General features: G+C 39.5%; 1 protein-coding gene across 1 annotated transcript in view; it reads left to right on the top strand.

Annotated features, from left to right (window-relative positions):
• Nucleotides 1–12,672, top strand: part of LOC102867790 (vesicular, overexpressed in cancer, prosurvival protein 1-like) — a 74,893-nt gene that overhangs the window by 42,802 nt on the left and 19,419 nt on the right. Inside the window, exon 4 of the mRNA XM_006898598.1 lies at nt 5,826–5,962. Coding sequence (XP_006898660.1) covers nt 5,826–5,962 — 137 coding nt within the window. The remainder of the gene's footprint in view (nt 1–5,825; nt 5,963–12,672) is intronic.

Genomic DNA, 12,672 nt, shown 5'->3' with positions numbered 1-12,672 from the left:
AGAGAGAATGGTGCAGCAATGAAGGAATGAAAACCCAAAATCCCTGTAAATGTTCATTAAAACTAATAAAATTTAATTAAAAAAAAGAGATAGCACAATAGCAAGACTGAGTCCTCACAGAATCATAGGATGCAGAGTTTTCATTAACGGGAGAAACTATGAACAGGAAGAGAAACTTCAGAGGAGGCCTACTGGGGGTTCTGTCTAAAATGTGAATGAAAATTATGTCAAGGATGACAGAGCATGTCTGGAAAAGAATTACTTAAAACTAACAACCCATCCAGGAATCCATTAAAGGCACTCGACCCCGTGGGAAAGGTGCCATGGCTGGGCTCTGGCCCAGTGTGTAGATATTCCAAGCTTCATCTGGTTTCTACATATCTCCAGGTCTGTCCGAAGCACTCCAAAGCTACCTCTTTTTATTCCCTGTGGGTTATTCAGACTTAAGTAACTGGCCTCAGTTAATGATGTCTCACAGCTTTCCAGCTGTCTCTTCCGGAGGTGAGGGAACTACTGTACCGTATCCTCAAGTGGGAGATGGGAGCAGAAGCCTGGAGGAAATTTAAAACCTAGATTACATTAATTAAACAAGCTCACTGTATGACTTCTGATGATAGATAAAGCACACATACTTCTTTATCTTTTTCCTAGAAAGCTTCCAAGACCTACTCAACAGTGAATAAGAACAGCTAATGCTCAATTGTCCTGTAGCCCACAGCCCTTCAAGCAATTTGCATTTGTTAAGTCAGTTGAACTTAAAATTCTTCTGTGTATGGCAGAATTAAACACTGCGTAGTCTTGTACTTTTCTCACATTATTGCTATATTTGAGCCCTTTGCTACAACCACCATGTCAGTCTATCTTACTGAAAAGCTTTCTCTTTTCCTCTGACTCTCCTTTACCACGTACAGTACCTCTTTCCAGGGACTGGTCTCTCCTGATAACATGTTCAAGTGATTTTCTTACTAACTACTCTTTCTCCCTGAACTGACATCCACAACTTCACTTTCCTTGTTATAAAATCATTCTCTTCTCTTTTTAGTTCCTCTATTTAAAAGAACCTGCTTCTCAGACTAACACCTCTGTAATGAATGAAGGTGATGACTGATACTTGAATAAGTGGTTAGTCTCTTGCCATGTAGCTAGGAAGCTAACTTCCTATGTGCCTCAGCAATGCCATTTTGATTTATCCACAAAAATAAAAATAAAAACAACATTTGGTGTAAACCAGTATTTTTGTTTATCAAGAGAAACAAAGCCAAGCACCACTAAACAAACATCGTGAACTCACAATAAATACCATTGACCCTGCTAAAGATGAGGAAATTGTAGATGCATACCACCTCTGACAATCTGAAATTTGTCAAACATGTGATCAGGACATGTTAATAATAAATAACCATTGGAATGTAAAAGCTAGAAACAAGAAGGACGATATGGCTGTGGTGGATACAAACTAGGTTGGAGATGGCATAATAGAATTTCCTATGACCAACAACCTATTTATTACAAATACCTTCTTTTAAAAAATACAAACATTTATTATACAATTTTTCCATCTGCCAGATGGAATATGGAGGAATTGAATAAATTACATCTGTTGGAAAACATAGTGGAAGCTCAATATCATCAGTCAGAATAACACCTGGTACTGATTGTAAAACAGAGCATCAGTTACTCATATGCAAGTTCAAACTGAAGCTGAAGAAAATGTATACAGGTCTTCAAAAGCTAAAGCATGATCTTGAGGATATCCCACCTGAATTTAGAGATGATTTCAAGAATGGAGTCAATGAACTGAAACCAAAGAATAGATATGCTCTAGGAATATGTCAAATAAATTTTATATGATCAAAGCAAAAAGTAGTTAAAAAGACACCAAAATGGTGTCAAAAAGACTCTGCAATTGAATATGTAGTTGTTGTTATGTGACATTTAGTCACTTGTGACTCATAGTGACTTTGTGTACAACAGTTCTGAACCCTCCTCTATCCTCAGCCAACCTTATTGTCTCTGACACAGCTACTCTAATTACCCCAGTCAATGAATAAATCCATTTCATGGAGGGTCTTCCTCTCTTGTGCCATTCCTCCACCCTCCAAAGCATCATGTCTCTCTCCAAGGACTGGTCCCTCCTTGCAGCATGCCCAAATTATGTCAGATGAAGCTTCAGAATCCTTGCCTCCAAAGAGCAGCCTGGTTTCACCCTCTCCAGGATGAACTTGTTTGTTCTCCTAGTAGTCCATATATACTATGTATTCTATACTCTTCTCCAGCACCACAACTCAGAGGCATCAATTCTCCTATCATCCTTAGTCATTGTCCAGCTTTATGATGTATATAAAGCAGCTAAAATGAATGAAGGAAATGTTGACATAAGAGGGCAGAACAGAATATTTCAATTTGTAGCTTATGTCAAAATAAAGTGTTATAATGAAATGTGCCCAGACCTAGAGTTAGAAAATTAGAAGGGAAGAATATGCTCAATGTTTGCCAAATAAAAAGAACTGAATAACAAATTCAAGCCTTGAGTTGCAATACTGAAGGATTCAACAGGGGAATGTATTAAATGGCATAGGAATAATAAAAAGATGATAGAAATACATGTACATGCATTTACTGTACCAAAAGGAATTGATCAATGATCAGCCATTTCAGGATCAAGAACCAGTGGTCCTGAACTAAGAAATTCAGGTTTCCCTGAAGACACTGGTGAAAAACAAGGCTCCAGGAATTGATGGAATCCAGCACTGCATGTCACCCTTCTATACCAATAAATCTGGAAGACAGCTACCTGACCAGTTGACTAGAAGAAATATGTATATTTGCCTATTCCTGAGAAACTTGATCCAATAAAATAAAGAAATTATAGAATAATGTCATTGATATCACATGCTAATAGTATATTGATGAAGATAAATAAAAACCAACTGGAGCAGCATATAAACAAAGAACTGCCAGCAATTCAAGCTGGATTTAATATTTGACTTGGCAAGAAATAAATCATTGCGGATATCAGTAAATTTTGACTGGTAGCGAAGAACACCAGAAAGATGTTTACTTTTGTTTTATTGATTTTGCAGGGGTGTTCAGCTATATGGATCATACTGATTTATTAATTACATTGAGAAGAATGGAATTTGACAATATGTAAGCTCATCTGGAATCTTGCACATAAACCAACAAGTAGTTGTTAAAACAGAACAAGGAGATACTGCATGGCTTAAAATCAAGAAAGATGTGTGTCAGGTTTGTATCGTTTGACCATACCTATTCAGTCTTAATGTTGAGCAGATAATCTGTAAAACCAAACTATATGAACAACACAGCATCAAGATTGGAGGAAGACTCATCAACAATCTACAATGTGAAGATGACACAACTTGCAGAGAATGAAGAAGACTTGAAGCGCTTAAGTGATGATACTTAAAGATTATAGCTTTCAGTATGGAATACACCTCAGTGAATACTACACTGAAATAGGTGAAGGGAAGGATTATCTGAAAAGAATGGATGATTAAACATTACATGTATGACAACGATCTGCAACAAGACAATCTGAATGGGGGGGAGATGGAGGGGAAATATGTATATCAATGAATGAGCTAAAACCCATCATTTCTGTTAACCTCCACTAAAATCACAATTTAAAAAAATTTAAAAGACAGTTAAAAAGCTACATAAGGGGACGATATACATGTAATAATTCCAAAGCCCTCATCACCAATGATCACTCTTGTATGGATTAAAGGCTATCAGACACCATTTTTAAAAAGGAAACAAAAATTTTCACAACAAGACGAATAAACAATATCAAGATAAATGGAGAAAAGGTGGAAGTTGTCGAAAGATTTCATATTACTTAGATCCACAATTACCACTCATGGCAGCTGCAGTAAAGAAATCAAATAAATTATCTCATCCAGCAACTTTGCTGCAAAGGATCTTTTTTAAAAAAAATTACTATTATTATTATTATGAATTTTAATAAAAATTTACAGAAACTTTGGATTTCCATTCATTCATTGTTACACTTTTCTCCTTGCCCATCCCTCCCCCCAGTTCACTCTTCTCTTTGAAAGTAAAAGAAAAATTCTTTCATTGTTAAAAAAATCCCTCCTCTTTTTAAAGTGTTGAAAAACAAGGATGTCACTTGGAGGACTAATGTGTTCCTGACCAAAAGACCCATGGCATTTTCATCTGCCTCATGTGCATATGAAAGCTGGTAATTCCAGAAATAGAGAAGATCAAAGAATTGCAACTTTTGTATTATGACGTTGACAAAGAATATTGACTGTACTGTGTATTGCCAAAAGCGTAAGTAAATCTGTCTTTGAAGAAGTATAGTCAGAGTGATTTTAGAACCAAGGACAATGAGATGTTTCACGACTTTGGGCATTCTGTCAAGAAGAGTGATTGCACTGTGGCCACAACAGTGGGCCAAAGCACAATAGATACAGTAAAGATGGCAAGGATCAGTTGGAATTGCTATTTCACAAGGTCTCTTGTAAAACTCTTCCATTTGTGATTTCAGCCTGTGTAATGCTGAGAGTTGCCTTACTTAGCCAAGCCTCTGTAAGATTTGGATCCTTCTAGCTCCTCAAGACTATACCACTGACTTCCTCTTCCCATTGAGTCCAGCCATGCAGACATCTGCCTCCAGCACACATGCCTTAGCATCTTTGCCTGTGTGCTGATTTTCCACCCAGAATTTCCTTTCTCTCCCTCAACTTTATCTCTTTCTTACCATCCCTTGGCAGTTCACTCAGATGTCACTTTGAAGAAAAAAGCAGCTTTCCTCACAGAGCGTCATGGTTGGTATAGTAATTGATTCTATCTATACTAATAGTGGAGACCAATCTACGTAATCACTTTGAAGAAAAAGCAGCTTTCCTCACAGAGCGTCAAGGTTGCTATAGTAATTGATTCTATCTATACTAATAGTGGAGACCAATCTACATAAACTAACATTGCTCACTTATGATGCCAAATTTATATAAAAATGATAACAAATCTCACTGCATCCTGTGGAAATTGCAGCATTCTTTCTCTTTTCAATTCAGATACAGCTGCCAATAGCCTGCTTTTCTCTCTCCTCCCCCAACTCTGCCCAGTTTCAGAACACTTAGCCCCAAATTTGAGGTTTGTTCTGTTCCCCTTAGAGTATTAGCTCTAAGCTTAGTGATACCCATACTCCTTCCACTTTAGACTACATTTTTGGGTTTCTACTGTGCTGAAATGACTTAGAGCTCACTTGAAACGGCATAACTCAGATAACAGCTTTAATGTGGCAATGAAAGTTACAAATAAAAGATTCATAGAACAAGGTCCAGGAAGGGTCCCAGTATAGCTCTCCCATTTTCCAAGGGGATGTGATACCTACCTGACCTTATCAACCAGTAAATACAATCTGAGCATCAGGACTCGGTGTTCTTCTCAGCCAACCCTGGTAGATTGCTTTATACCATGTGAGTTAGTCAGCATCACATCACTTATTGGGCCTTTTTATTCTCATCATTCCTTATTCACTAGCCTCAGGTTAATTCTGACTCTCAGAAATTTGATTCCATTCCATTCAGAACAGTAATTTGTCTACTATTTGAGCCAAACAACTGGAAATCCAAGCAAAGCAAAGTTGATACATTTTTATTCACCAGAAGTCCCATGCTCCTCACTCATCCCATCAGGAATTCACAGAGCTTGTGTTCATAAATCCTCAGAGGGATCCATTTGTTCTTTTGGTCACTACATCAAGTCTTCAGAAGCTCTGCCCATCTGACTTCCTGTGGAATCCATATCCTCCTCATTTGTGCATTCTTCCTCAGGTTCCTCTTGATGATGGGTGTGCTCTTCTGCTGTGGCGCTGGCTTCTTCATCCGGAGGCGGATGTATCCCCCACAACTCATTGAGGAGCCTGCGTTCAATGTGTCCTACACAAGGCAGCCTCCCAGCCTTGCTGCAGGTCAGCTTGCTCTGGTTTTGTTTCTCCTCTCTGTGGCTTATTGTGCAGGCTAGTACTCTAAATGATAAATTTCAATCCTGCTTATTCATCTGAGTTAGGATTATAAATTTTTAAAGGATTATCAATTTTATTATGTATTTATGCTGAAAATATTGCAATATATGTTTAATTGAATAAGCATTACCCCCTAATCAGTGTATTTTTTTTAATACTGATTTATTTACAAAGTTCAAATACCTTGTTTTTCACACCAGATCTTTTCCATTTCCTTCACTTCCCCTCCACCCATGAAATTGTGTAACACTATGATTAATGAACCCCACCCCCCCATCCTAAGCCCTCTGCTTCTCCCCTCCTTGGATATTCATATTTGTTCTACAGTATTCGTCTTATACAATATTTGTCCTTATGGGACTGAGTTCACTTAGAATAATGCTCTCCTATCCCTCCCAAATTAGGTAGTAATTTACAAAATATTGATCCTATGTTCTGGACCATGTGAATGTACCATAATTTCTCTATCCATTTTATTGGACAGGACATTTGAGCTGTTTCCATGTTCTTGTGGTGATAAATAACTCTGCTCTATGAACATTGATGTACAAGTCTCCATTTGTGCCTCAGTTCTCATTCTTTGGTATCTATTCCAAGCAGTGGAATAACAGGGTCATGTGGAATTTCAATGTTAAACTTTTTGAAGAAGTGCCAAATTGCCTTCCAGAGTGGTTGTACCATTTTATAATCCCACCAACAATATATAAGAGTTCCTATCTTGCCACATCTTCTCCAACGTTCTTAACTTGTTGCTCTGTTAACCTTTGCCACTGCTATTAGAGTATGATAGTATTTTTTAAAAAAAATTTTGTACAATCAACATTTTATTCATTGGAAATACATTTTTTCCTTCATTACATATTTTTTTAATTTATTATTAATTTCAACGAAAATTTACAGACTTTGGATTTCCATTCATATATTGTTTCACTTTTCTCCCCCCTAACCCTCCACCCTAGTACTCTTGGTAAAGTAAAAGAAAAATTCTTTCATTGTTTTAGAAACCCTCCCCCAGGTCCACTCCACTATGCAGCCTTCGCTCTGGACTCCTATCATGACAAAAATACTTAATCACATATCCCTTTTAAACAGTTTTCTCCCTCATCTGCTTCAATACAGTATACATTATTTAACCCATCTTTCTCAGTCTTCCCCCAACCCCGATGTCAGTCCTGTTTTATGACAGTGGCACCATGCAGTATTTGTCCTTTTGTGACAGAGATACTTCACTCAGCATAATGTCCTCCAGGGTCACCCATTTGGAATAATGTTGCATGAGTTCCTTGGTTTTCAGTGTAGCATAGTATTCCATTGTGTGAATATACCACAGCTTCTCTATCCATTTGTTGATGGGCACCAAGTTGTTTTCAACTCCTTGCTATTGTGAACAAAGCCACAATAAACATTGGTGTGCATATATCTGCTTGGGTGGCAGTTATGGTCTCTTTGGGGTATATTCCCAGTAGTGGAATTGCTGGGTCAAATGGTATCTCTATTTCCAACTTTTTGAGAAAGCACCATACTGCCTTCCACAGTGGTTGCAGTGATGGTATCTTATTGTGGTTTTGATTTGCATCTCAGTGGAAAATGTTCTTGATGTGCACGGGTTTTAATCTTTAGAAGGTACCATTCATCAATAATATTCTCTCCAGATTGGGCATTTCTGGCTATATTTGGCAGTGTATTTATAACATAGACTTAGCCTTCTAAGCTTGATCCCACTTTGTCTCTGATGAACTTTATGATTTGGGATCTCTGATCCACCTTGAGTTGATTTTTGTGTATGATGTAAGATAATGGATCCTGTTACAATTATCAGCACATAGCAGTCCAGTTTTGCCATCCCCATTTGTTGAAAAGGTTGCCATTTCCCCATTTGACAGGTTTTATTCCCTTGTCGAATATAGGTTGGCCATAGATAGATAGGTCTATTTCTGGGTTATCAGGTCTGTTCCACTGGTCTGTGTGCCCATCATTGTACCAGTATATCAGTGTATCTTATGTGCTTATTTATGCAATGAATATATGCACATGTGTTTTCTGTCTTTTTCCTAAAAATATTTCTTCTAACAGTATTTAGAAGAAGAGTCAGTAGTTGAAAAACATGCACTGGGTAACAGAAATGAAGCTGGAGATAGAATGATTGAATTTAGCACAATCAATGACTTATTGGTTGCAAATACATTTTATAAGAAATATAAACGCTGGTTATACACATGGATTTCAACTGATAGTATGTATAGAAATGAGACTGATTACATCTGTGGAAAGAACTACTAGAGCCATTCAATATCGGCTGTGAAAACTAGGCCAGGTGCTGATTGTGGAACAGGCCACCAACTACTCATATTCAAGTTCAAGCTGAAGCTAAGGAAAATTAAATAGAATCCACGGGAACCAAAATATGACCTTGAGTCTATCCCACCTGAATTTCAGAACCATCTCAGGAACAGGTTTGAGACCTTGAACATCAATGAGTGAAGACCAGATGAGTTGTGGGAGGATATCAAGAGTATCATCAAGAAAGAGTGCAAAAGGTCATTACAAAGACAGAGGAGGGAAAAAAGACAAAAATAACTGTCAGAAGTGAGACTCCGAATATTACACTGGAGCGCTGAGAAGCCAAAGCAGAAGGAAGAATTCAAGATACTAAAGAGCTGAACAGAAGATTTTAAAAGGCAGCACAGGAAGACACAGTAAAATATTACAGTGACATGTGCAAGGAGCTAGAGTAAGAAAATCAAAAGGGCCAAACTCACTCAGCATTTCTTAAGCTCAAGGAACTGAAGAACAAATTAAAACCCCAAGTTGCTATAATTAAGGATGCTTTAGGCAGAATATTAAATGATCCACGACATATTAAAAGAAGATGGAAAGAATATACTGAGTCACTGTATCAAAAGGAATTTACAGACAGGGAATAATTTCATTAAACAACATATGAGCAAAAACCTATGGTGATGAAGGAAGAAGTTCAAGCTGCTTTGAAGGAATTAGCGAAAAATTAAGCCCCAGGAATAGATGGTAGACCAATTGACGTATTTCAACTAACAGATGCTGCCCTGAATGCACTCATCAAGTTGTGCCAAAAAATCTGGAGAACAACCACTTGGCCAACTGAATGGAAGAGATCTGCATTTGTTCCCATTCCAAAGAAAGGCGACTCAACAGAGTCTGCGGACTCCGGGCACTTGTGGTGGGTTTGGGGATTTTTTTGGCCCTAAGAGGGGGTTGGCAGAGCAGACTTGCCAGATGAACTGGGGGTCTGGGGCAAAAAGTTTGCCAGCATTTGGGCCTGTCGGGCTGGTAAGACACTGAAAGGTCAAGCCCCGCCTAGGGTCTTGGGATATTTAATGTCAGCTGAATCCAGACTCTGGCTTCTTGAGGCGCGGTAGGTCTGAGGGCTCCAGGCACTTGTGGTGGTTCCTTTGGCCCCACGAGGGGGTTGGCAGAGTGGACTTGCCAGATGAACTGGAGTAGTCTGGGGAAAGGAGTTTGCCAGCATTTGGGCGTACTGGGCTCGTAAGACAGTTTTCCATTGTTTTTGTTCAGACATTCCTCTAGGTCGTATAGCCCTGGTGCACAAGTTGCCATACAGCGGTCACTTGTGGTTGCTGTGAGGCTGAACACTGTGACACTGATGTGTCAAATGCGTTAATAGTTGGTTACCCAATGCGGACAGAGAGTGGGGTGGAGCTCCCCCATTAAAACAAGCTTGGAAGGAGGCGTGGCATCCACTTCCGTAATAGCTTGCCTCTGGAAACTCTATGAACCTGGAGAGAGGATGAAAGGCACCCAAGCATTGAGGACTCTCCTTCACAGGGTCGCTATGAGTTGCCTGTGACTCGATGGCCCTTAACAACAACAACAACAACATCATTGATTTCACATGAAAGCAAGATACCACTGAAGATTATCCAAAAACAACTGGAACAACACATCAGCAGAGAATTGCCAGAAGTCCAGACTGGGCTTACCAGGGGTCATGGTACTAGGGATATTGTAGCTAATGTTAGATGGATCTTAGCTGAAAGCAAGGAATAACAAAGGAATGTCTATCTGTATTTCATTGCTTATACAAAGGCATTTGACTGTGTGAATCATAACACACTGTGGCTGACTCTGAGAAGAATGGGAATACCAGAACACTTGATCATGCTAATGTGAAACCTATACTTGGACCAGGAGGCAGTCATCAGAACAGAGCAAGGAAACACTGCATGGTTCAAAATTGGGAAGTGTGTATGCCAGGGAGGTGTCCTATCTCCATACCTTTTCAAGCTATATGCAGAACAGATTATCTGAGAGGCTGGGCTCTATAAGGAGAAGTGTGGCATCAGGATTGGTGAAAGATCCATCAACAATCTGCATTATGCAGATGACACAACCCTGCTTGCTGAAACTGAGGAGGACTTGAAGCACTTGCTGCAGAGGGTCAAGGACTACAGCTTTCAATAAGGACTGGGTCTCAATATCAAGAAGACAAAGATTCTCACCACTGGACCAATTGGCAGCATCAGGATGGATGGTGCAAAGATTAAGATTGTTCACAGCTTCCATTTGCTTGGCTCCACAGTCAACACTCTTGACACCAGCAACCAGAAAATTAAAAGACATATTGTGATGGGAAAGTCTGCTGTTAGGAACCACTCCAAAGTACTGAAGAGCAATGGTGTCACTCTGGAGACTAAGGTGCACCTGATACAGGCCACCATGGTCTTTGCAATCAGTCGTTATGCGTCAAAGAGTTAGACAATGACTAGGGAGGATAGGAGGAGAATTGATGCCTTTGAGCTGTGATGCTGGAGAAGAGTATTGAATGTACTGCTAAGAAACCAAACAGGTTCAGCCTGGAGAGGGTTAAACCAGACTGCTCCTTGGAGTCAAGGATTCTGAGGCTTCGTCTCGCATACTTTGGACATGTTGCAAGGAGGGACCAGTCCTTGGAGAGGGACATCATGCTTGGCGGGGAGGAGGGACAGCGCAGGAGGGGAAGGCCCTCTATGAGGTGGATTGATTCAGTGACTGGGTAATCGGGATGTGTGTGTCGGAGACAGTGAGATTGGCACAGGGCAGAGCAGGGTTTAGGGCTTTTGTACATAGGGTCACTATGAGTTGCAAGCAACTCGATGGCACATAACAATGACAACAACATCATTTGGTGCATAAATATTGACCAGGGTTGTGTTTTCTTGATCTGTTATGCCTTTAATCATTATGTAATGTCTTTCCTTATCTTGTATGATGCTTTACGTTCTGAAGTCTATTTTATCAGAGATTAGTATTGCCACTCCTGCCTTTCTATGGTTGTCATTTGCTTTATATATTTTCCCCCCAGATTTGATTTTGAGTCTGTCTTTTTCTTCTTTTTTAAGATGTGTCTCTTGTAGGCAACATATTGATGGTCTTTAGGTGTTTTTTTTATTCATTCTGCTACTCTTTTTCTCTTAACTGGCACAATTAATCCATTCACATTCTGTGTAATTATTGTCAGACCAGGTTTTACTGTTGCCATTTTCCTGTGTTTCTTTTTCTGTTGTTTCTGGTTAATATGGTCCATCCACTTTCCTTTGGCATCTCTGTGTGAAGGACTTCCCTTAAAATTTGTCATTTCAGAAATTCTGTAAGTTCCTTCTTTTCTGCAAAGGATCTTTACTGAGTATAGGATCCTTGACTGGCATTTGTTCACTTACAATTCAATACATTTCATTGTCTTCTAGCTTTCATGGTTTCCATGGAGAAATCAGAACATAATCTAATTATTTCCTGTTTGTAGATGACTCTGGTTTTTTTTTGTGCTATTTTTAGTATTCTATCACCACTGTACCAATTGGCAGCATCAGGCTGAATGGTGAAGAGAATGAGATTGCTCACAGCTTCAGTTTGCTTGGCTCCACAGTCAACACTCTTGGCACCAGTTTCCAGGAAATTAAAAGACCTATTGCCACGGAAAAGTCTGCTGTTAGGGACCTCTCCAAAGTACTAAAGAGCAATGGTGTCTCTCTGGAGACTAAGGTGCGTCTGATACAGGCCATGGTCTTTGCAGTCACTTATGCATCACTAGACAGTGACAAGGAAGAATAGGAGAATTGATGCCTTTGAGCTGTGGTGCTGGAGAGGAGTGTTGGGTGTACCATGTAGTGCTAAGAAACCAAACAGATTCATCTTGAAGAGGGTTAAACGAAACTGCTCCTGTCAAGGAGTCAAGGATTCTGAGGCTTTGTCTGACATACTTTGGACATGTTGTAAAGAGGGACAGGTCCTTGGAGAGGGACATCATGCTTGGGAGGGTGGAGCGACAGGCAGGAGGGGAAGACCCTCTCTGAGGTGGATTGATTCAGTGACTGGGGTCATCGGGATGGATGTGTCAGAGGCAGTGCGATTGGCGCAGGATAGAGCAGAGTTTAGGGCTGTTGTGCATAGGGTCGCTATGAGTCGTAAACAACTCGACGGCACATAACAACACAACAACAACATATATAGCTATAGGCTATATCTTCTCATATCATATTGCTATTGCCCTAGCAAATACTTCCAATAAATATTGAAGACGAGGGTTGAAATTGGGCATCCTCTTCTGCTCCTCACTTATTTTTTTTAAATGTTTTTCTTTTTTTTTTAATTAAATTTTACTAGTTTTAATGAGCATTTACAGA

This window comes from Elephantulus edwardii, unplaced genomic scaffold, assembly GCF_000299155.1.
Source record: "Elephantulus edwardii isolate Elephantulus edwardi_28Jun2011 unplaced genomic scaffold, EleEdw1.0 scaffold00234, whole genome shotgun sequence".
Taxonomy (NCBI): Eukaryota; Metazoa; Chordata; class Mammalia; order Macroscelidea; family Macroscelididae; genus Elephantulus; species Elephantulus edwardii.
Note: the sequence above shows the minus strand (reverse complement) of the source record. Positions and strands in the feature narration are given on the sequence as shown.